General features: G+C 38.2%; 2 protein-coding genes across 2 annotated transcripts; one reads left to right on the top strand and one right to left on the bottom strand.

Moving 5' to 3' along the window:
• The first annotated feature begins 1,366 nt into the window (after positions 1-1,366).
• alox12 (arachidonate 12-lipoxygenase) lies at positions 1,367-19,200 on the top strand. The gene is made up of 15 exons (XM_017472126.3): positions 1,367-1,558; positions 2,664-2,807; positions 3,073-3,274; positions 3,375-3,456; positions 5,681-5,803; positions 7,674-7,780; positions 8,091-8,263; positions 13,648-13,791; positions 13,876-14,079; positions 14,170-14,256; positions 15,196-15,365; positions 15,531-15,652; positions 15,879-15,979; positions 18,013-18,183; positions 18,460-19,200. The coding sequence occupies exons 2-15, from the start codon at positions 2,664-2,666 to the stop codon at positions 18,637-18,639; spliced, it is 2,010 nt and encodes a 669-aa protein (XP_017327615.1). The 5' UTR covers positions 1,367-1,558; the 3' UTR covers positions 18,640-19,200.
• Positions 18,698-21,225, bottom strand: rnaseka (ribonuclease, RNase K a). The gene is made up of 3 exons (XM_017472127.3): positions 21,006-21,225; positions 20,530-20,612; positions 18,698-19,735 (listed from the first exon to the last, which is right to left on the bottom strand). The coding sequence occupies exons 1-3, from the start codon at positions 21,081-21,083 to the stop codon at positions 19,591-19,593; spliced, it is 306 nt and encodes a 101-aa protein (XP_017327616.1). The 5' UTR covers positions 21,084-21,225; the 3' UTR covers positions 18,698-19,590.
• Positions 21,226-22,050: the final 825 nt, after the last annotated feature.

The raw sequence follows: 22,050 nt of genomic DNA, 5'->3' as shown, positions 1-22,050 counted from the left end.
ATTATGAGAGAAATACAGAAATAATTATTGCAATAAAATATAATCAGCTCGTATCTCAGCATGTCTGCTGCTCTTGTCATCACACTATTAGATAATGCGCAAAAGCTTGGTGTGGTTCTGGACAAACTTTTGGACAGTCATTGTCTGCTCATGTTGCTGGCCTTACTTGGTCATGTAAGTACCACTCTGGTGTGCTTGTTCAGTCCCCTGTCATCGCAAGACTGGACTACTACAACTTTGTCCTGGCAGGTCTTCACTTGCACACCATTAGATCCCAGCAACGGATCCAGAATTCCTCCAACATCACTTAAATTGTTAACTGACAACAAAGCCAAAAACTGGTCAGCCCCCACCTACCTGAAGGCACTTGTCACACTGAAGATGAAAAACCTAATGGCCCACTACTTACGCAACTTAAATTAAACAAGCACTAAACTACTACTAGAATAAGGATATTGTTTTGATGGAGATCACAAAGCACTTTGGTAATCTGCACTGGATAAGGGTGTCTTCTAAATGTAAATACTGAATTGATAACATGCTTTCATTGTCTAAAATGTCTTTGTATGCTGTAGCATTAATATTTCCTTTCACTGCTACTAAGGGGCCCAAACCTGTTCCAGCATGACAGGCCTCGTCTGACATCAGTACCTGACCTCACTAATGATCTTGTGTCTGAATGAGCACAAATCCCTACTGCCACACTCCAAAAGCTAGTAGAAAGCCTTCACAGAAGAGTGGAGGTTATTACAGCAGCAAAGTGGGGCCTAAATCTAGAATATTCAAAAACACACAAGAATATGATGGTTAGGTGTCCACATAATTTTCCCCATATACCTTATTTATTTATTTATTTATTTATAATTGCACTATTCGTTGTCACCCAGATGAGGATGGGTTCCCTTTGAGTCTGGTTCCTCTCAAGGTTTCTTCCTCATATCGTCTCAGGGAGTTTTTTTCTTGCCACAGTCGCCTCTGGCTTGTTCATTAGGGACAAATTCATTCATTTAAAATCTATATTCTGAATTTAAATATTTCTATAAAGCTGCTTTGGCCCAATGTCCACTGTTAAAAGCGCCATACAAATAACACTGAATTGAACTGAATATTTAAGTCTGTAAGATACTGGAAGCTATGTCTCTGCATTTAAAAAAAATAATAATAATAATACTGCTTTGCATAGGCCTGGTCAAATTTGCACAGTTGAACTTGTTACAGTTTTCTTCCTTCAACTAGAAAGCAAAGCTAAAAAAAGAATGTCATTTACATAAAGGAGTACGTGTGGGGGGGTTGGGGGGTGGGGGAGGCCAGTAGATTTTATGATAACATACATGTGAATGTGTTGACCTAGTGTTGGGCGTAGCCATGCAGTGAGAACAGGGAGGGTTGAGAAGAGCAACAACTTGAGAGAAGAGAGTGAGAGAGTGGGGAAAAACTCAGTTTGTAGAAGTCAGCTATTAAATAGCAGTGCACTGAGACAGACACCAGAACGGAAGAGGAAGGAAGAGAAAGAAACAGAGGCGAAGACAGGCTAAAAGTAAACCACAAGGCTTACTAGGTAAATATTGATTACAACCTTTTCCAATGCTTTGATTTATTAATCTGCTATTGCAATATAAGTTGCAAATAACCGTTCATTCAGACTCTCTTTGTATAATGCAGTGGCTATAACTTAATCCACTTAAGCTATAGTTTGACTTAAGGCACATAACCAATTATAAGGATGTTACAAAACTGTACAGAGCACAGAGATATTTTGCATGTGTAGATCATTGTAGATAATATAAGTTAAATGGAAATGTAGTAGTAAGGTAACAGCACATGACAGAACAGAACAATATTCACACCTCATCAGCTGAATTCTTTCCTATTCTCCTTTCCCTTGTTAATTGTGTGTGATTACTAGCAATAGTCAGTATCTGTGTGTGCGTGTGTGTGCGTGCATGTGTGTGTGACTATTTGTGTTCTTCCTTCAGCTTGGCTTAACTGTGAGCTGATTTCTTTTTGAACTATTTCAAGTGGGAACCAATAAACATACAAATAAATAATAATAATAAATACAAAATCACATATGTATTTAACACCCATTTGTTCCTGACTTTTTGTACAACCCTCTATATAATTATTTCCAAAATGTAAAAATGACCACAGCTACAAATGCAAATTTAGCACTGAGTATTTATTAAAGTATTTATTAAATATTTTTGTATCTGATGCTGATGTGGTGATGTTTCCAAATGCCTCAAAGAGGAAATGATGGTTTAAAGAGGAAAGGTGTTTAAGAGTGTTTTTTTCTTTTTTAAATACAAAATAATAAATTTTCAGTTGCAAAATTTTAGTTTATTAGTTTATTTTAATTATCTATCAAAAATATTTGGTGTATTTCTGCCCATTCATGAGTCTAACATTCATAAACATTCTCCAATAATATGCTCTCGAGCATTTTATCATTTCTCCCTAAAACTGTGTAAGGATGTAGCCAAGCATGTATGTGCCAGATGTGCAAATGGCTCCTTTAAGGTTTCTGAGGGAGACGAAACATACATGTGAAATTCTGACATTGATCATTTAAAATTGAAATAAATTTAAAATCAGCAGCTGTGAGAAATTGTAATATATCGGTCATTTTCATGAGCAAGAGTTGATGTGAATTGTGTGTGCAGATGGAATACAAAGTGATCGTGGCCACAGGGGCTTTAGAGTACTCAGGTACTAATAACTATGTGTATGTAACCCTGGTGGGGGAAAACGGAGAGAGTGAGAGGACGCTGCTGGACAATCCAGGCCTGGATCTGTGTAGAGGCGCAGTAAGTAAGAGTGTAGAGGGCTGAATGTACTGAATATGTAGCAAAATTATTCTTTTTTTTTGTCCATATGCTTTTATTAAAAGTAACTTGCAAATGATGAAACAACCCAAGCATCTAAATGAGCAATCAACACTTTCTCAAAGGCCCAACAGTGGCAGAGTCCTAAGATTTGAACTTGTATCTTTTCGGACACTATATGCAATAGGTATTGCTATTCATTAGTACACACAAATTGTATTTCCACTTAAATCTCATTCTTCTACAGGTTGATGAATACATAGTCCGGAGCTCAGCTCCTCTGGGTCGTGTGCTCCTGGTACGCTTGGAGAAGCAGAAGTACATTGTGGAAGATAACTGGTTTTGCAATTATGTAAAAGTCACAGCACCAGGAGAGGAAAACACCCAAACCTTCCCCTGCTACTGCTGGTTAGTGGGGGATATTAAAGTAGAAGTCCGTGATGGTACAGGTCAGTGCTAGAAACTGCCCCAGGGAGGGGACTTTATCTGATCCTAATTCAAGCTCAGGATTTCTAAGGGTGGCTTTTTTTCACTCTTCTTGTTTCACAGCTAAAAAACTATGTGATGAGATCCTGCCTCAGGAGCTGGCTCACAGAAAGGCACAGCTGCAGGAGAGACAGAAAACTTTCCGGTGTGTATATTCTAGGAGTCTGGTGGAATTACACATAGTTTTACCACTTGTCACATATATGTCCAACTGGGCACAAATGAACATTGAAACAGTTAAATCAACCCTCTGGGTTGTGATGTGATGATTACAAGTCTAGATAATTTGAAATATTACAAACTGCATCTTTCAAATGACTTTTGACCCCCGCCACTGCCAAGCTGCCACTGTTGGGCCCTTGAGCAAGGCCCTTAACCCTGTCTGCTCTAGGGGTGCCATATTATGGCTGACCCTGTGCTCTGACCCCAACTTCCTGACATCCAGGGGTATGTGAAGAAAACAACTTCACATATGTGACCAGTAAAGACTCATCATGGTGGTTAGGGAGTGGAACTGCCTGTCAGGACAGCTCAAAACTTGCATTCTTGCAGTGCATGGATGTTGAGTTTGCTTGGGGTTAGAGAGAGGTGGAGGGATATTGATTGCCTGTAGAGTAGATAGCTAATGCTGTTCTTGGGCTTGGATTTCTACACTGTTGGAAACCAGTCGGGGCAGGTTGGGGGCAGGGTATCAGCCAGAGCGCAGTGCAGTATAAAATTGCTTCCTTTTTTTTGCACCTCCATTTTTCTTTGCAGAAAAATCATTATTGCCCATATTTCCCTAACCAATATTTCCTCCACATTTTCCCTTATTTGTCTTTTTCTGTTTCCATACAAAAAAGTCACAAGGTCAGCTGTTTTGTTTATTTATTTATTTATTTTTTTTATCAGAAAGTAGGAATTGTGGATCAGGCACACCTTGGTTGGTATCTCTCCAAGTGAAAGAACATGACATTCTAAGAGTGTATAACTTTTTAAGGGTGTGTAACACTCACACCCCTACAACATCACCCAAGTGATTGCTGTGATTAAGTTGATTAAACAGCACAATAACAGGAGCGCTGATGCAAAACACAAGGTGCCTTGAGTGGACCTGTCAAGTCACTGTTCCAGACAATTTGTATGATGTATATGCCAGTGGACTCTATGGTTTAAATGAAGAGAATCACAAACAAGCCAGTTTTTCTAGTGCACATTCTTTGGTTTGACATTTCCACCTGCTCCAGCAGCTTTTGAAAGTTAATACTTCCTTGTCTGCTCTGGTTGCATGTAGGATGTGCTTGCTCTTTTCATTTTCTTTCTGAGTTTATGCTGAAAGTCTGTCTAGTAGCCCTTTTGGTGTGGATTTCAGTGGAGCATTACCCAGGGGTATGACTGAGCACTCAAGGCTCCTATGTGGAGGGCCAAGGCAAAAAGAAAGTTGGCAAGACTGAAACTGTATTTGCATAGGGCTCAGAATGTTGTGTAATGTCTCTGATATAACCAGAGTCTTGCCCAGAGACAAGACTTACTGTGTACATAAAATGAAAGCCAGTTGTCTGAAGACCTTCAGCAATATTCTTATACAGGGGGATGTGCAACTGAGAACATCTGTTACTACATTATGTTCTCTGTATTTGAACTGCTGTAGAAAAGTGGGTACTTGAAAGTATTGCTTGCCATTATGACTCAGAAATCTGTGAAAAAATGTCGATATTCAGTTGACTTCTCTGGAATTAACTTTAGACAGAATTGTGAGTTGGAATCTTTAGTAGAAATGTTGTTAAATTCTTGGGTCTTAATGACGTACATGAAATCGTATACTTACTTAACTGTAACTTACATATTGTCCCCCTTGAGGCCAACTTGTATTCAAATACAAAGACAAACAAATACACAAACTCAAATGTGTATATATGTGTATATATACAAACTTCCATGAAAACTTAGTTATTCATATTTTGATCTACTATACCTGATTAATTCTAATTTATTCTATACTTCAAATTGTGCTCGTTCATTCGGATTCCGTGTCGAGTCTTGCGCCAGTCGTGTGCACGGATCTCATGGCCACAAACTCGCCAGTCTTGGTCAGAATATAACTTCGGAATATACCGATTCTCAAATTGACTGCGACACTTGTCTTTGTAAAGGAAGTAGAGGAGAGGAGAAAGAACACACCCCTGTGGAGAGCCAGTTGATGCAATTATCGAACCTGACAGACTGTTGTTAACCCTAACTCTTTGAGACCTATTAGTAAGAAAGTCTAATATCCAATCAGTCATACTTACACCCACAACAAAACCCTCTCTGAGCTTGTGCAACAGACTTGGTACAGCTTTTGTTCGTTGTTTATATAACTGGTGTTTATTTGTGTTATGTTATGTTAGATGGCAAGCCTGGGCTCCAGGAATTCCCAAATGTGTAGACGCCAAATCAGAGGCAGATCTGCCCCAGGATGTTCGCTTTGCCAATGAAAAACGCTGTGACTTTGAAAGATCACTTCAATACGCGTAAGCAGCACATTACTTTATATAAAGTTTATCTATGAAAACAATATGAACAAATTATAATTTAAAAGTAATATACAGTGCTGTGAAAAATTATTTGTGAAACTGATTTCTTCTGGTTTTGTGTTTATTTCATAAGAAATTGTTTCAGAAGCTAAAATCTAAGATTAAACAAAGGCAACCCGAGTAAACACATAATACAGTTTTGAAATGATAATGCTATTTATGGAAGCAAAACCGTTATCCAATATCAACTGGGCCTGTGTGAAAATGTATTTGCCCCCGTAGTTACTAATTCCCCAAATCTATGAAACTGCATTCATAATGGGGTTCAGCTGGACTAGACACAACCAGGCCTGACTACTGAAAACCTTGTTCAAACAAATCAACACTTAAATAGAACTTTTTCAACAGCATGAAGTTGGTTAAAAGGTCGTGCACAGTAACACATTATGTCAAAATTGAAAGAAATTCCAGAAATGATGAGGAAGAAGGTGATTGAAATACATCAGTCTGAACACTGGAAGTTCAACATGGCACCTCATGGCAAATAACTCTCTGAGGATCTGAAAAAAAGAATTGTTGCTCTACATAAAGTTGGTCTAGGCTATAAGAAAATTGCCAAGTCCCTGACACTGAGCTGTAGCACGGTGGACCATAAAAGACCATACAGTGGTTTAACAGGACAGGTTCCACTCAGAACAAGCCTCGCCATGGTCGACCAAAGAAGTTGAGGATACTCCCCTCCCTTCGGAGACTGGGTCGCAGGGCAGTATTCAGGATGATAAAGACCACTGCCTTGCTAGAGAAGCTGAGGGTGAAGGTGATGGACTGGCCAAGCATGTCTCCAGACCTAAACCCTATTGAGCATCTGTGGGGCATCCTCAAACAGAAGGTGGAGGAGCACAAGGTCTCTAACATCCACCAGCTCTGTGATGTCGTCATGGAGGAGTGGAAGAGGACTCCAGTGGCAACCTGTGAAGCTCTGGTGAACTCCACGCCCAAGAGGGTTAAGTGCTGGGAAATAATGTTGGCCACACAAAATATTGACACTTTGGGCCCAATTTGGACCTTTTCACTTAGGGGTGTACTCACTTTTGTTGTCAGCGGTTTAGACATTAATGTCTGTGTGTTGAGTTATTTTGAGGGGACGGCAAATTTACACTGTTATACAAGCTGTACACTCACTACTTTACATTGTAGCAAAGTGTCATTTCTTCAGTGTTGTCACATTAAAAGATATAATCAAATATTTACAAAAATGTGAGGGTGTACTCACTTTTGTGAGATACTGTACCTACGGTCACGTATGGTGGTGGAAATGTGATGGTGTGGGGATACTTTGCTGCTTCAGGGCCTGGGCAACTTGCAATAATTGAGGGAAACATGAATTCTGCTCTCTACCAGAAAATCCTAAAGGAGAATGTCTGGTCTTCAGTCCATAAGTTGAAACTCAAGCATAACTGGATTATGCAGCAAGACAATGATCCAAAGCATTGGAGTAAATCCTAGTCCTAGAAGTAAGTGAAAGACTGATCTCCAGCTATCAGAAGTGTTTGGTTGTAGTTATTGCTGCTAAAGCTGGCACAACCAGATTTTAAATGCAAGGGGGCAATTAGTTTTTCACATTGGTGATAGGTGTTTGATAACTTTTTATGCTTCAATAAAAAAATTAATAAAAACTGTATTGTGTGTTTACTCAGGTTGCCTTTGTTTTATGTTGTATTTTGTTTGAAGCTCTAAAACTATTATTAGAAGAAATCAGGATGTGAGCAAATACTTTTTCACAGCACTGTATCTACAGTGAAGCAGAGAAAAAAGAATGTGGGACATAAACATCTGTACATATAATGTTTAATTAAATCCCCCTCAGGCTTTTGGAGCTGTCTCTAAAAAAGCTGGTCATCTGGTTTGGGAGGTCATGGAAGGATCTGGATGATTTTAAACAAATATTTTGGAAATTACGGAGTCCCATTGCTGGTTAAGTAGCTGTGGCCCTTTTTACCCTGTTACAAACAAATGATTTCTAATCAACTTTACTCTAGCAAAAAATAAAAAATTAAAATACAAAGCATTTGTATAATCAAACGATGAGTATTATTAGTGTAACTTTTCAATTGTGGCCAAATACCATTTTTATGCCAAATAGCAGCATTCTTTTTAACTTGCAGTATAAATAATATATATCGACTTTGAATAGAAACATTTATTTAAAATCTCCTGCTTGAACTGTCTACAGCACATAATAATACTAACTAATTGAATGTAAATGTGTTATGAATGTTATTAGAATACACTATGGAACACTGGAAAGAGGACTGGTTTTTCGGCCATCAGTTCCTGAATGGGTCAAATCCACGGATGATCCAGAGGTGCAGGAAACTGCCCTCCAACTTCCCTGTCGTTGGAGACATGGTGCAGGCCTTCTTAAGCCCCAACACCACCCTGGATAAAGAGCTCAAGGTGAGGTGTAGTGTATAATGTCTGCAATGGTGCCATGCACCCTTCATATTCATCTTCATTAACCACTTTATCCTGGTAGTCCTGAATCCGCCAGTTCATCACAGGGCACTATACACTCACATATTCACACCTAGGGGTGTTTAGCAATCTGATAATATGGATTAATTCATTGATTTCAAAGGCAATGATTGAAGTGAATCAAAGCAACAGTCGTTTTGCTGTTGGTACCCTAAGCTCAGGGAACCCTGGAGCTGTGAGGAATCAACTACCTGTAGTGCGAGCAGGTCAGGATTGGCCATCAGGAGATTTGGCAGAAATACAATCCTGATTTTGGTCTGCCTTTTTTTTTTTCCTGCGATGATGCCAAGTGGCTGGAAAATCCTGCACTTCTGAGAGATCTTGCTCCATACAGACTGGTTAACAAATCATAAACCTGCTAGCTTTGCAATGCTATTAGTCACCACTTGTTCACCACTTGCCTTATCTTTGTCATAATAAAAGAATGTAAATAAAAACCAATGTAAAGAACGATATATAGATGTCCTGAAGAACGGACAAGAAGAGGCCAAGTGTAGCAGCGAGGGAAAGGGTGAGAAAAATAAATTCCCTCCATGAAGATAATACAAAATGTAACAAAACAGCAGACATTTTAAAAATAACTTTAATTACAGGTCAGTCTGATCTGCAAACATGTAGTTAACATTGTCTAATTAGGCCCTATTAACCACAATATCAAACAAATATCTAAGTCAGTGGATATTTAATTTATATATCTATATATATATATATATATATATTTTATTATGTAATTTTTAAAAATGTTATTAAAAAAAAAAAACAGTATAAAATGAAGCCCACTCATAAGCAGTAAGCTCACTCATACATTTGGAGTGAAATTACAGGTAGAGTGGGAAAAATGTATTTGTCACAAGGGGCAATCTCAATATTTCAACACTAAAATGTACTGAATAAATGCCATTATTTGATTTAGCATTATAACTACGTGTGCCATTTAGAAAAACTATTAATATGCCTACCAATTTGTGAGACTGAAGGCATCACTTTTACATTTGTTTTATTGTTGTTCAAATTAATGCAACTAATGTTTTTAATTACACACCAACCAAATTATTAGGAGCCACATTCTAAAACTGGGTAAAACTGTGCATGCTAAGATTGTTCTGAGATGCTTTTCTGCTCATAATTGTTGTAAAGAGTGGTTATTTTAGTTGCCATAGTCGTCCCTTTAGCTCAAACTAGTATGGCAATTCTCCTCTGACCTCTCTAAGCAACAAGAGGTTTCCACTCACAGGACTGCCGCTCACTGGGTGTTTTCCCCCCACAATGTTCTGTGTAAACTCTAGAGTCTGTTGTGTGTGAAAATCCCAGGAGATTTCTAAACAACTCATGTCTGAAACCAACAATCATGCCACGGTCAAAGTCATTGAGATCCCTTTTATCCCCATTTTCATGTATGGTGTGAACATTAACGGAAGATCTTGACAAGGATTTTACATGATTTTATTCATTGTGCTGCTGCCACATGATTGGCTGATTAGATACTTGCATGAATGTGCAGATGTACAGGGGTTCCTCATAAATTGATTGGTGAGTGTGCATTACAGTAGGTGGTAGCTGGTGTCTGAATTTGTTTTGGGTGTATGCGGTGGCCTGGGTGATTGTGAGTTTGAATTCTTTTCGCCCAGAAAACCACCACCATGCTGCCCTGAGCAGGACAAAATTGTTACTGATTAAGAATGAATAATGATTGGAACCTATATATAAAAAAAAAGGTTTCTTAAGGGTTGGATCATTCTACCCCGGAAACTTTTCTTAAAGGGAAACTTTTGTAAAGTTTTATATAAAATCTCTGAAGAACTGTTTCATGGAAGTTTAAGCCTGTGCAATATTTTAATTGGGTTTGTTGGGTTGGGTTTAATGCATAACAGGGGAATTATTATTATATGGTGTTCAGACCTGAAATTTTCACATTTCCTATTTTACATTTTTCCCCCCAAAGCTGCCTGGGTGCTGAAACGTTGGTATATAGTTCTTATCTGAATTATTTTTGTCTACAGACAAAATAAAAAAGAAAACAATTTCTGACACCATTATCGGAAAAACGTTTGTATCCAATGAGAGCTTATATCTCACTAATGTGAACCTGTATAGGCTTCAAGTCGTACAATTGGCATGAGTTACTATATATTGATTATAGTGTTTGTATAGCTTATTTAATTCAATTATACACACGCCAGTTGAGTGACAATTTTGTTAAATAAATTGTGCCCTATACAGTGAGGGAAAAAAGTATTTGATCCCCTGCTGATTTTGTACGTTTGCCCACTGACAAAGAAATGATCAGTCTATAATTTTAATGGTAGTTGTATTTGAACAGTGAGAGACAGAATAACAACAAAAAAATCCAGAAAAACGCGTGTCAAAAATTTTATAAATTAATTTGCATTTTAATGATGGAAAAAAGTATTTGACCCCCTCTCAATCAGAAAGATTTCTGGCTCCCAGGTGTCTTTTATACAGGTAACGAGCTGAGATTAGGAGCACACTCTTAAAGGGAGTGCTCCTAATCTCAGCTTGTTACATGTATAAAAGACACCTGTTCACAGAAGCAATCAATCAATCAGATTCCAAACTCTCCACCATGGCCAAGACCAAAGAGCTCTCCAAGGATGTCAGGGACAAGATTGTAGACCTACACAAGTCTGGAATGGGCTACAAGACCATTGTCAAGCAGCTTGGTGAGAAGGTGACAACAGTTGGTGCAATTATTCGCAAGTGGAAGAAACACAAAAGAACTGTCAATCTCCCTCGGCCTGGGGCTCCATGCAAGATCTCACCTCGTGGAGTTGGATTGATCATGAGAACAGTGAGGAATCAGCCCAGAACTACACGGGAGGATCTTGTCAATGATCTCAAGGCAGCTGGGACCATAGTCACCAAGAAAACAATTGGTAACACACTACGCCGTGAAGGACTGAAATCCTGCAGCGCGCGCAAGGTCCGCTGCTCAAGAAAGCACATATACATGCCCGTCTGAAGTTTGCCAGTGAACATCTGAATGATTCAGAGGACAACTGGGTGAAAGTGTTGAGGTCAGATGAGACCAAAATGGAGCTCTTTGGCATCAACTCAACTCGCCGTGTTTGGAGGAGGAGGAATGCTGCCTATGACCCCTGGAACACCATCCTCACCGTCAAACATGGAGGTGGAAACATTATGCTTTGGGGGTGTTTCTCTGCTAAGGGGACAGGACAACTTCACCGCATCAAAGGGACGATGGACGGGGCCATGTACCCTCAAATCTTGGGTGAAAACCTCCTTCCCTCAGACAGGGCATTGAAAATGGGTCGTGGATGGATATTCCAGCATGACAATGACCCGAAACACACGGCCAAGGCAACAAAGGAGTGGCTCAAGAAGAAGCACATTAAGGTCCTGGAGTGGCCTAGCCAGTCTCCAGACCTTAATCCCATAGAAAATCTGTGGAGTGAGCTGAAGGTTCGAGTTGCCAAACGTCAGCCTCGAAACCTTAATGATTTGGAGAAGATCTGCAAAGAGGAGTGGGACAAAATCCCTCCTGAGATGTGTGCAAACCTGGTGGCCAACTACAAGAAACGTCTGACCTCTGTGATTGCCAACAAGGGTTTTGCCACCAAGTACTAAGTCATGTTTTGCAGAGGGGTCAAATACTTATTTCCCTCATTAAAATGCAAATTAATTTATAAAATTTTTGACATGCGTTTTTCTGGATTTTTTTGTTGTTATTCTGTCTCTCACTGTTCAAATACAACTACCATTAAAATTATAGACTGATCATTTCTTTGTCAGTGGGCAAACGTACAAAATCAGCAGGGGATCAAATACTTTTTTCCCTCACTGTACAAAGGAAGAGTTAGTTGGTATTTACACTGACCAATGTGCTGTAATGGCTGAGCTGCATTAACCAAATTAACCGAGTTTTCTTCTGCTTTTTAGTCTGTTCGCTGGGTGTTTTATGGTTGTCAGTGTTTGCATTGCAAATTTAGCAAAACAAGGATCAGTGATGGAAAAGGCTAGTCTGTGTGTGTGTGTGTGTGTGTGTGTGTCAGGAGACACAATATAATAGGAGATAGACAAGGCACTAATTAACATATGGTATCTCGCAACTACACATTATTTGTTAATGTGCTTTGTTAATAAGAATTCATCTAGGTTAATTTAGGTAATCACAAATCATCTTAAAAATGCTTGAAATGGTACATGGGAGGAATATCATTAAAAGCCCCAGATGTGTCATATCTTGGACACACCCCTGCTTGCATATCATTATGTAATGATTTCATCACTGGGTTGAGTTTAGCGCAAAGCCCGCTGTTATGTGATGACTATGTAATGACCATAATCCATCTATGTCCTAGTACAGAGATTCTCAACCTTTTGTAACTAAAGTCCCCACAAGCCTCCCCTATTATGTGGCATGCCCCCCTCCCTCCCGCCCTTATTGGAGGAGACCAGGTATAATGATATATATATATATATATATATATATATATATATATATATATATATATATATATATATATATATATATATATACACCTAATCTATAATATACCTAATCTATAAGTTTTTGATAGATAGATAGACACTTTTTTTTTGCTTTTGTGTTTTTGTACTTTTTTTTTTATTACTTTTCATAACTATGATTCTTTAAATAGCTTTTATGACTTTTATAAAATATAACAGACAGGTATGTATATATAATGGACAGGTATGGAGCATGAATGATAAGAAATGTTTCTGAACACTATAACTACTTTGAACAAGAGAACTAGGCTGTAATAATGTGTACTATTTTACATGTAAAACATATTGCATTACATTTGTCTTGCATTCTAAAATCATTCACATATGAATTATGTAAATTGTTCTGCACTGAACAGAGCAGACGCAGAGAGGTGAGAGTGCAGCGGGAAAGCAAGACCTCACGCTTGCAGGACAGTACTGGCGACATTTGGAAAGTCGCTAAGGTTTGTCCAAGAAGTCGCTAGATTTGTCGCTAAAGTCGCTAAATTGGCACCACTGGTCTGCACTGACAACTAGATAAAAGGCAGTCAAAGCTCCGCCTCTCCCCAGAAAAAAGAAAATACAGAGGGAAAGGGAACGCAGGGTTTTTCATTTATGCACATTCTATTTGAAAAGCAATAAAATACACTGAGCACCCAAATGATGCCCTGTCTGTGTTTTTTTTTTCTTGAAAACAATTGGCGCCCCCATCCGATCTGTCTGCGCTCCCCTGGTTGAGAACCACTGTCCTAGTACAACAGTCAGTACACCTGTCCTGGTATCTTAAAGACTCTAATAATCTCTCTTTCTCACTGAAGGCTGGGAATGTATACCTTGTTGACTATGCTATAATAGATGGCATCCCTGAGAATGTGATCAGAGGGAAGAAGCAGCATATAGCAGCTCCTTTGTGTTTACTATATGAACATCCAGACAACGGCCTCATTCCCATCGCCATACAGGTAATGTTTTCACCAAGTCTGTTCACCAGAGGCAACATATGGCTAATGAAAAGGTTCATTACTTAATTTTTTCCTTTTTCTCAGCTTGAACAGAATCCTAGTAAGGACACACCCATCTTCCGCCCTAATGATCCGCCTCTGGCCTGGTTATTGGCTAAAATGTGGGTCCGTCACGCTGAATTTCAGGTCTTCCAGGTCTTGTCACACCTTCTGCGAACTCACCTTATAGTGGAGGTGTTCTGTGTGGCCACACTGCGTCACCTCCCTGCAGTCCACCCTATAAACAAGGTTAGTGAGGAAGTATAGATGAGCTTTCTTTAAAGCTGAAAAATATCAGGTATAGCAATAAGTCTCTCTCTCTCCCCCTCTCTGTGATAGCTGCTCACTCCTCATCTGAAGTACACTCTGGAGATAAACTGCCGTGCACGCACACAGCTTATCTCTCATGATGGCATCTTCAAGAGGGTGAGCTTCAGCTACAGAAAATATATTGCTTGTATTATATACATATATGGAAAATATTTGACAATTTTGATGTATTTAAATGCCAGATTTTACCTAATACTGAATACACAGTCAAGGAATGAGCTATGAAAGTACAGTATGTCCAAAAAGTCAGGGCAGACAAACCACAGGTTTATAAAAAAATATCTTTGTTAAATATAGGTGTGCACCAATTATTGGCACCCTTTAAGTTGATACTTTGTGCTACCTCCTTTGACAAGATAACAGACAAGCGTCTTCTCCTATAATGCCTAATGAGGTTGGAGAATACATGGCAAGGGATCTGAGACCGTTCCTCAATGAGAGTAAAACTATATATAATTAACTGTGTATAGTAACAACTATATACAGTATGCTCTACATGTTCACCCTTATTCAATTCAATTCAATTCAATTCAATTTTATTTGTATAGCGCTTTTTACAATAGACATTGTCTCAAAGCAGCTTTACAGAAATATCAACACGGTATACAGATATTAAAGGTGCGAATTTATCCCAACTGAGCAAGCCACTGAGTGGCGACGGTGGCAAGGAAAAACTCCCTAAGATGTTTTAAGAGGAAGAAACCATGAGAGGAACCCGACTCAGAAGGGAACCCATCCTCATCTGGGTAACAACAGATATTGTGAAAAAGTTCATTATGGATTTATATGAAGTCTGTATGGTGTTAAGAGCAGCCGTAGTCCCAGCAGTCTGGAATTAAAGAAGATTTGAGCTCCATCCAGAGGCAGAAAGGATCTGGATCTCTATGTTCTACACATTTTCTCTGTATCATGTTTTTGTGGATTGTGCTCAACATATTTGGATCGACATATTTGTTCAACATAATCCCACTGGTTCCTGACTTTTTCGGACACCCTGCAGATCAGCAGTATATAAGCAAACATGCTTCCCTGCAGGTGGTGTCCACGGGTGGTGAAGGGATGCTGGTGCTGTCTCAAAGGGAGTATAAGGTCCTGACATTCCGCTCTCTCCAACCCCATTACGACTTCCTTGACCGTGGTGTTACTAAACTCAATAAATACTTCTACAGAGAGCACAGCCTGATGCTCTGGGACGCCACTGAGAAGTAAGAGTCCAGACATGATGCAGTGCTCTAGAGCTACTATTTACTGTCATTATTAGGCACTGAAATTGATCAAAATTGATATTTATCAATTTATTCATTTTTTTATTTGCTTTATCTTGGAGACACAACAAGTATTTACAGCTTCTCTTTTCTTCTCATTTACAGGTTTGTCTCCAGCATTGTGTCTCTGTATTATGGAAGTGACAGTGAAGTAGTGCAGGATTCAGAACTGCAGGCATGGATTAAGGATGTTGTTGAGGAAGGCTTTGCAAACATCCCTCACTTTGGTTAGTTGCCTGAACAAAAAAACAGTATAATACTGATGTCATGGCAATAACTGTGGTGCAGCAGTGGCTCAGTGCTTAAGGGCCTGGGCTAATTATGAAAAACAATGATCACAGTGATCAATTATTGCATAATCAATCTAAATGATCTCAAATGTAACATTGTACTACGTGCAACAGTTGTGATTACATTAACATAGATGTTATTCTTATAATTCATGTGTGACAGGGCTGCCTAATGAACTAAAGAATAAACAGGAGCTGATCACACTTTTGAGTGTGATCATCTTCACCAGCACAACACAACATGCAGCAACCAACAATGGACAGGTAAGTGATGTGCCTTTTTTTCTTTTATGAAATTAGATTTAAGCCAAGTATCCCTGTGTAATAAACCATTAAGGGAAGTTCCAACATAAATATTTTTTGTTTGTGTTTTAACACCTTGCCAGGTTCTATGACTATTTTCATGCAGAGAAATGTCTAAGGGACTCTATATAAGATTTTTAAAATCTATTTTTCTTAAAAACTCTAAAATTGCATTAGGTTGGACTAGGGTGGTGGTGTGGCTATTTATGTGAACTGCAAATTTCTTGTTAGTGTTGTTATATCTGAATACATCTGTTACCCGTTATAATTTCTAGCTTTGAATCTTGAAGTTTCTAAAGGATTCTCTATAATGGTGATCGGCTGTTAGAGACTCCCCTCAGTCCTCAGTGATGCACTTTCTTCTTTCATGCACTTGATGTCTAAACTTATCTACACTGAAATTATTTTGATTGGGGATCTTAACCGGTATTGGTTAAAACCAGCCTCTGAGAATTTAAATGTATTGTGATTCTATGAATCTTATCCAGCTCATTAATTCACCCACCCATCCAAATATTATATGCCCAGAGAAATCTACTCTAATTGATTTGATATTGACTAATGTGCCGTACAGGTTCTCTGCTCTTGGTGTATTCTGTAATGATTTAAGTGACCATTGTGCTGTTGTTGCTGTTAGAAATGCTCTTGATAAAAAAACTGCAGTGTTTCACTTTTTATTGATCTGTCAAAGGCCTTTGATACATTTGACCATGCGATCCTGAAGCAGAGACTGTTGAGTATAGGTCTTTCTGAACATGTAGGTGCTTGGTTTGTAAACTATCCATCTGATAGAACACAGTACACTCAATTTGAGGGGCTTTTATCTGAGAAAATGTTGTCTGTAATGGCTCTGTACTCAGTCTCCTCTTATTTACATAACTTATATAAACAATCTTGATAAAAATTTGCAAAATGCAAACATTCATTTTATGCTGATGCTCTCTGGTAAAAGCTTTTGAGGAATTGCAAACTGCTTTTAATTTTGGTCAAACTTCCCTGTCTCAGCTGAAGCTTGTACTTAACACTGACAAAACCAAACTAATGGTATTTTCTAAAGTAAAAAAAAGTCCCCTGGTGCTAGCCACCTTTGTGCCTATGCTGGACTATGGTGATATTTTATATATGAATGCTTCTGCCCAGTGTTTTAAATCAACTGACACCCTTTAGCATGGAGCATTGAGATTTATTCTAAACTGCAAAACTGTTACTCATCATTGCACTTTATATGAAAGGGTTGGCTGGCCTTCTCTAGGCATCCGTAAGCTCAATCATTGGCATATGTTTTTTATCTTTAAAGCCATTCTAGTGATTCTCTCATCTTATTTATGCATTTTTATTATTTTTAAATGTAGCAGGTATTCACTTAAGTCACAGGACCTTATTTTACTAACTGTTCCTAATGCTAGAACTAATCTTGGCAAAGGGGCTTCTATGTACTCTGCTGCATCGGCTTGCGATGCCTTACATGGTAGCCTAAAAATGGAAAAACTTGTCCCACTAAGTGTTTTTAAGTCATTGATAAAAGCTTTTGAGGCTGATTCCTTGTCCTGTCAATGTTTTTAACTAGTGTTGTTAGGTTTTTGAGTTTTTATTTGATTTATGTTGTCTGTTTGCAAATGTGAAATGACTTGCTGCTGCCTATCTTGACACTCTTGAAAAAGAGATTTGTAATCTCAAGAGCCTTTCCTGGTTAAATAAGTTTAAATAAATAAAAGCCAGTCATTGTACAGGAGGCAGTTAGGGGAAAAATAAAATCAAACCAGCCTGCAAACAAGTCACCATCCTAAGCAGTAGAAGTGTCTCAGAAAGAGGGTTTTCTAGTGTTTAAAGTTAGAAAGCTCTAGTTCTTATAGTATACCGCTATAAGGGGCAAGTATTATTGTACCGATCATTACATTTTACTTTTTGTCCAGTGGGTCACTTTTAACAACATGCTCTTCCGTGTTTTAATCTTGTTCAGATTGACCCTGTGCTTTTTCCCCTCTGTACTCTAGTTTGACTTCTGTGCGTGGGTGCCCAACACGCCTTGCACCATGCGCCAGCCTCCACCCACAGACAAGGACAGTGTCACTATGGAGTTGATCATGGACACACTCCCAGATATCAGCCAGTCATGTGTGGAGATGGCAATCACATGGCATTTGGGAAGAGCCCAGCCAGACGCAGTGAGTCAACACTTCCATGAAACACTTCAAGTGGCCTGTTACATCTATTTAAACATGTCACTGCAAAGCAGGCTCAAAATAAAATGCAGACTTAAAGCACAGGATGTTGGCTGTAGGTTTAAAGTAAACTGGATGGAATGATGGAATCCAGTACTAAATATTTCATTAGTTACTTACTTAATCTGTTTCAATTCCATAAGTTATCTGTACAGCTAAGTATTTTAGAATGTCTAGGTTTTTATTTTATCTGCTTTCTGCTCTCTTTATCATGCGCAGATACCTCTGGCTCAGTACGAGGAACAGTACTTCACTGAACTGGCAGCCAAAAAGATGATAGACAACTTCAGGCAGGATCTGAAGGCCATCGAGGAGAACATTCTGAAGCAGAATAAGGGTCTCGAGCCACCATATCTCTATCTGTGTCCTAGCCGAATAGAGAACAGCATTACCATATAGATCAGTGGTCAACAACCCTGTTCCTGGAGATGTACCTTCCTGAATACTTTATCTCCAACCACAATGCCCACATGACCATCTAATCATTGCCTTAAGAAGTTCCTGATCAAATAAAACAGGTGTGTTAGATTTTGGTTGGAGATGAAACCTGCAGGAAAGTAGATCTCAAGGAAGAGTATTGGTGACCGCTGATATATAGAGAGACTTGAGGGAAAATTCTGCAATTTTTGATTAAGACAAGTATAGAAAGCTGCCTTAAATATATAGACATTTTGTTTGAAACGAGAATATACATTGTTGTAAATCTGTGTGCTTCAGACATGTTGTTCTTATCTTGCACTGATTTTACAATTAGAATCAATAAACTGGAAACTGTAATGCATGTAACGACCAAGAAAAGATAGAGATTAGAAACTACAGAAACTACATATTTATTTCTGTAATTAACAAAGTGTTACAAATAAGATAACAGACTGTTGAGTTTATACAAAATGAAATTCACATGGACAATGGTAATTTCTACTTTGTATTTATGTATAAATAAATATTATTCAAATGTGATAGTATCGTATGCAATTTTAAATTCAATTCACCATCAACCAAACAGTGGCACATTTTTTATTCCTAAAAATTTTAAAGCATTTGGACTAAAGTAAACATGGCGAGAAAATGTGTAGAGGGCAGTAAGGCACAATATTAAGTAAATACAACAATCCTCCTTCCATAAATATCAATCCCACACTGAGACATTTTTTTGTTAAAGATCTAAACCTGAGAATGCTTTACAAGAAAAAAGGCACAGTGAAAGCGCAACATTTCGGGTCTGATTACAACGTAAATACCAAAAGCAATTTCCTTTTGTAATACCAAAACATCTGTAGATGAAACCAAGATAGGAAATACAGTAAGATCACTTTCAAGGAGTCAGATTTTTCCACCCACCAGATGGTGCTAACGCACAAGATAATCGTTGCGTTTATTCAGTCGGACCTGAACGAAAGACACTAATCCAATCACCACATAGATTCCTGCAGCGATGAAGCAGTTGTAGCCAACTTGGTTGTAGACAGCATAAACGTTCTGAAGTGGGTTCTGACTGTAAAGAAAAGACCAAAGCACTTGTTTAGTACTATTCAGGACTGATTCAAGTCATTTATAAATTAAAGAAATATTACTTTTACAAATAACATCCAGCCAATAAATCATTGTTACATGATATTCTCTTGAAGCAGTGAAATGAAAAGATACGTCATAGAATCATATGCGGATGCAAGGACACAAAAGGACAGCAACACACAAAGTGGGGCCCAGGGAACGTGAGAGGTACGTTTCTGTAGAAATCTACATGTTAATGCTGTGTATTGGCTTCTGTGGGTGGAATATTAAGGAATAATAATTAAAATAAATAAATAAATAAAACCTCTTATGGCTCTAATAAATAAATATGATGGTACATCTAATATACTTAATATTTGAATACTTGGATGACATTACATTAGAAGAATTCATAAAATGTAACCCTTTTAAAATGAAACTATAGCAAATATTATTATCTAATAATTTAAGACATATTTTTAATCAAGATTACATAAGACAAAAAGATAAAGCGTGCCATGTAGAAATGACAAAGCCCAGTAAATGTCCTCACTGAGTTGTATAGGTGAGATTATTCATTTGGCACCAAAGTGAGGAGCAAAACAATCTCTACAGACTGAGCACTGCTCTTATCCAATGCCAATGTTCTGTACTGCAAATTTCACATTTACTATCGAATAACTAACAGCACCTCCTCTCTATAAGCAAAAGGATGCCTCTGAAGAATGCCTTTTCTGTATCTGATGAGTGACACATTTATTATAACTTCTTTCCGAACACGTGAGATGAACTCACGAGTCTTGATGGTCTTCCTCCTTTAAAGGCACATCCTCGATCAGCACAGCCGAATGAACACTGAAGAAAATCCCCAGCATTGCCTAAAAGAGGAACCCAGAGGGAAGAGTAACTCAGGAAACACTGCTGGCTACATTTCACATTGACATTCCTCCAAACTATTTTGACGAACACATTTGGTTATGGGTTTGGGGGGCAATTCTTATCTAATATCTTCATCCTATAGCGTATTTACACTGTGTATTTAAGTGTTGCTTTACAGTTTAGAGCCCAATTAAACCACAATACATCACGTTAACTTTAATAATGGCTATAACCAGAAGTAGTAAATTGTAATGCTTTAAAATGTCAAAATGAATACTTAACCTACTCATAAGCTGAGGATGTTTTTAAGAGGTCTTTTATCATTTTACACAGAAACATGTCAAAACAGTCTGAAAAGTTATATTTCATTAAAAAGAAGATCACTTTCTTACCAGCATTATGACTCCCCACATGCTCAGCACCAGCATACATACTGCCATTTTCGGCCCACAGAGGATAAAAGAAGGCATTTTCGAACTTATTCTCAGTACAGTACGACCAAAAGCAACTGTATGTTATTTACAGAGTTAAAACTTAATTTCCCCAAACTTCTTCCTACGTTTGAGACTGTCAGTAGTCTGCACGGGTCAGCTGACTTACAAAGACTTCCGGTCGGAGTAAACGAAATATTTCACAATAAAAGTTCGCATCTTGTTGTAGTAAGTAAATTAAAGTAAATAAATATATATATAAATGAATTAACGAGAAATAAAGAAATAAAGAAAGAAAAAAAAGAAAAATGAAAGATAACTAATATCTATAAAGATATGGCAAAAATAGCATAAAGACTGTTCCTATGGCTACTGAAAAAAAAGAAAAAAAAAAAAAAAGAGTCGAACCACCCTAACACAGAAGTAAAATATACAAAAGGAAACGAGTAGCAAGAAGAACAACAACCTGGCCTACCTCACAAGGGGAGTTGTGAAATGAAGATGTAAAATAAATTTAAGGAGATTGTTTTTAATTTTTTTCATTTCATGTTTATAACTTATGCTTGCATTATAAAGTCTGAGCAACAAAGCTAAAGAAAAGGTCAGTGGCATGCTTGCAGGACATGGTACTTTAGAATGTAATCAAAGAAAAGTTTAATTATATGGAAGTAGATGCAAAAAATGAGGGTACTTGTTGTCCCGCTAATTACTAGGGCATCTGTAGAATAAATACACTGAGCTCAGGTTTCTGTATGGGGGAAGTTTTGCATGTTCTCTGATTTCCTTCCACTGTCCAAATTGGTAGGCCTACACTATCTTGCCCATAGATGTGAATGTGTGTGTGCAGTGTGTCATTTCCATTGACTCTTTTGAACTGGTCACTTGCTCTCGGCATAATACGACTTCTACCAACTGGGGAGAATGAAGGCTGACACATGCTTGTGAAGCATGTGAAACAGGGACTACCCTTCGTAAACATTCTGACCCAATAAGTATGCTGTATAAT

This window comes from Ictalurus punctatus, chromosome 7 (assembly GCF_001660625.3).
Source record: "Ictalurus punctatus breed USDA103 chromosome 7, Coco_2.0, whole genome shotgun sequence".
NCBI classification, from domain to species: Eukaryota; Metazoa; Chordata; class Actinopteri; order Siluriformes; family Ictaluridae; genus Ictalurus; species Ictalurus punctatus.
This window is presented reverse-complemented; position numbering and strand designations above follow the sequence as displayed.

Coding starts and splice junctions, on each gene's coding strand:
- alox12 (XM_017472126.3), top strand. CDS start 2,664: ATGGAATACAAAGTGATCGTGGCCACAGGGGCTTTAGAGTACTCAGGT. Junction 2,808..3,072: donor TGGATCTGTGTAGAGGCGCA/GTAAGTAAGAGT, acceptor ATTCTTCTACAG/GTTGATGAATACATAGTCCG. Junction 3,275..3,374: donor AGAAGTCCGTGATGGTACAG/GTCAGTGCTAGA, acceptor CTTGTTTCACAG/CTAAAAAACTATGTGATGAG.
- rnaseka (XM_017472127.3), bottom strand. CDS start 21,083: ATGCCTTCTTTTATCCTCTGTGGGCCGAAAATGGCAGTATGTATGCTG. Junction 20,613..21,005: donor TGTGGGGAGTCATAATGCTG/GTAAGAAAGTGA, acceptor TTCCTCTTTTAG/GCAATGCTGGGGATTTTCTT. Junction 19,736..20,529: donor GAGGAAGACCATCAAGACTC/GTGAGTTCATCT, acceptor TTTTCTTTACAG/TCAGAACCCACTTCAGAACG.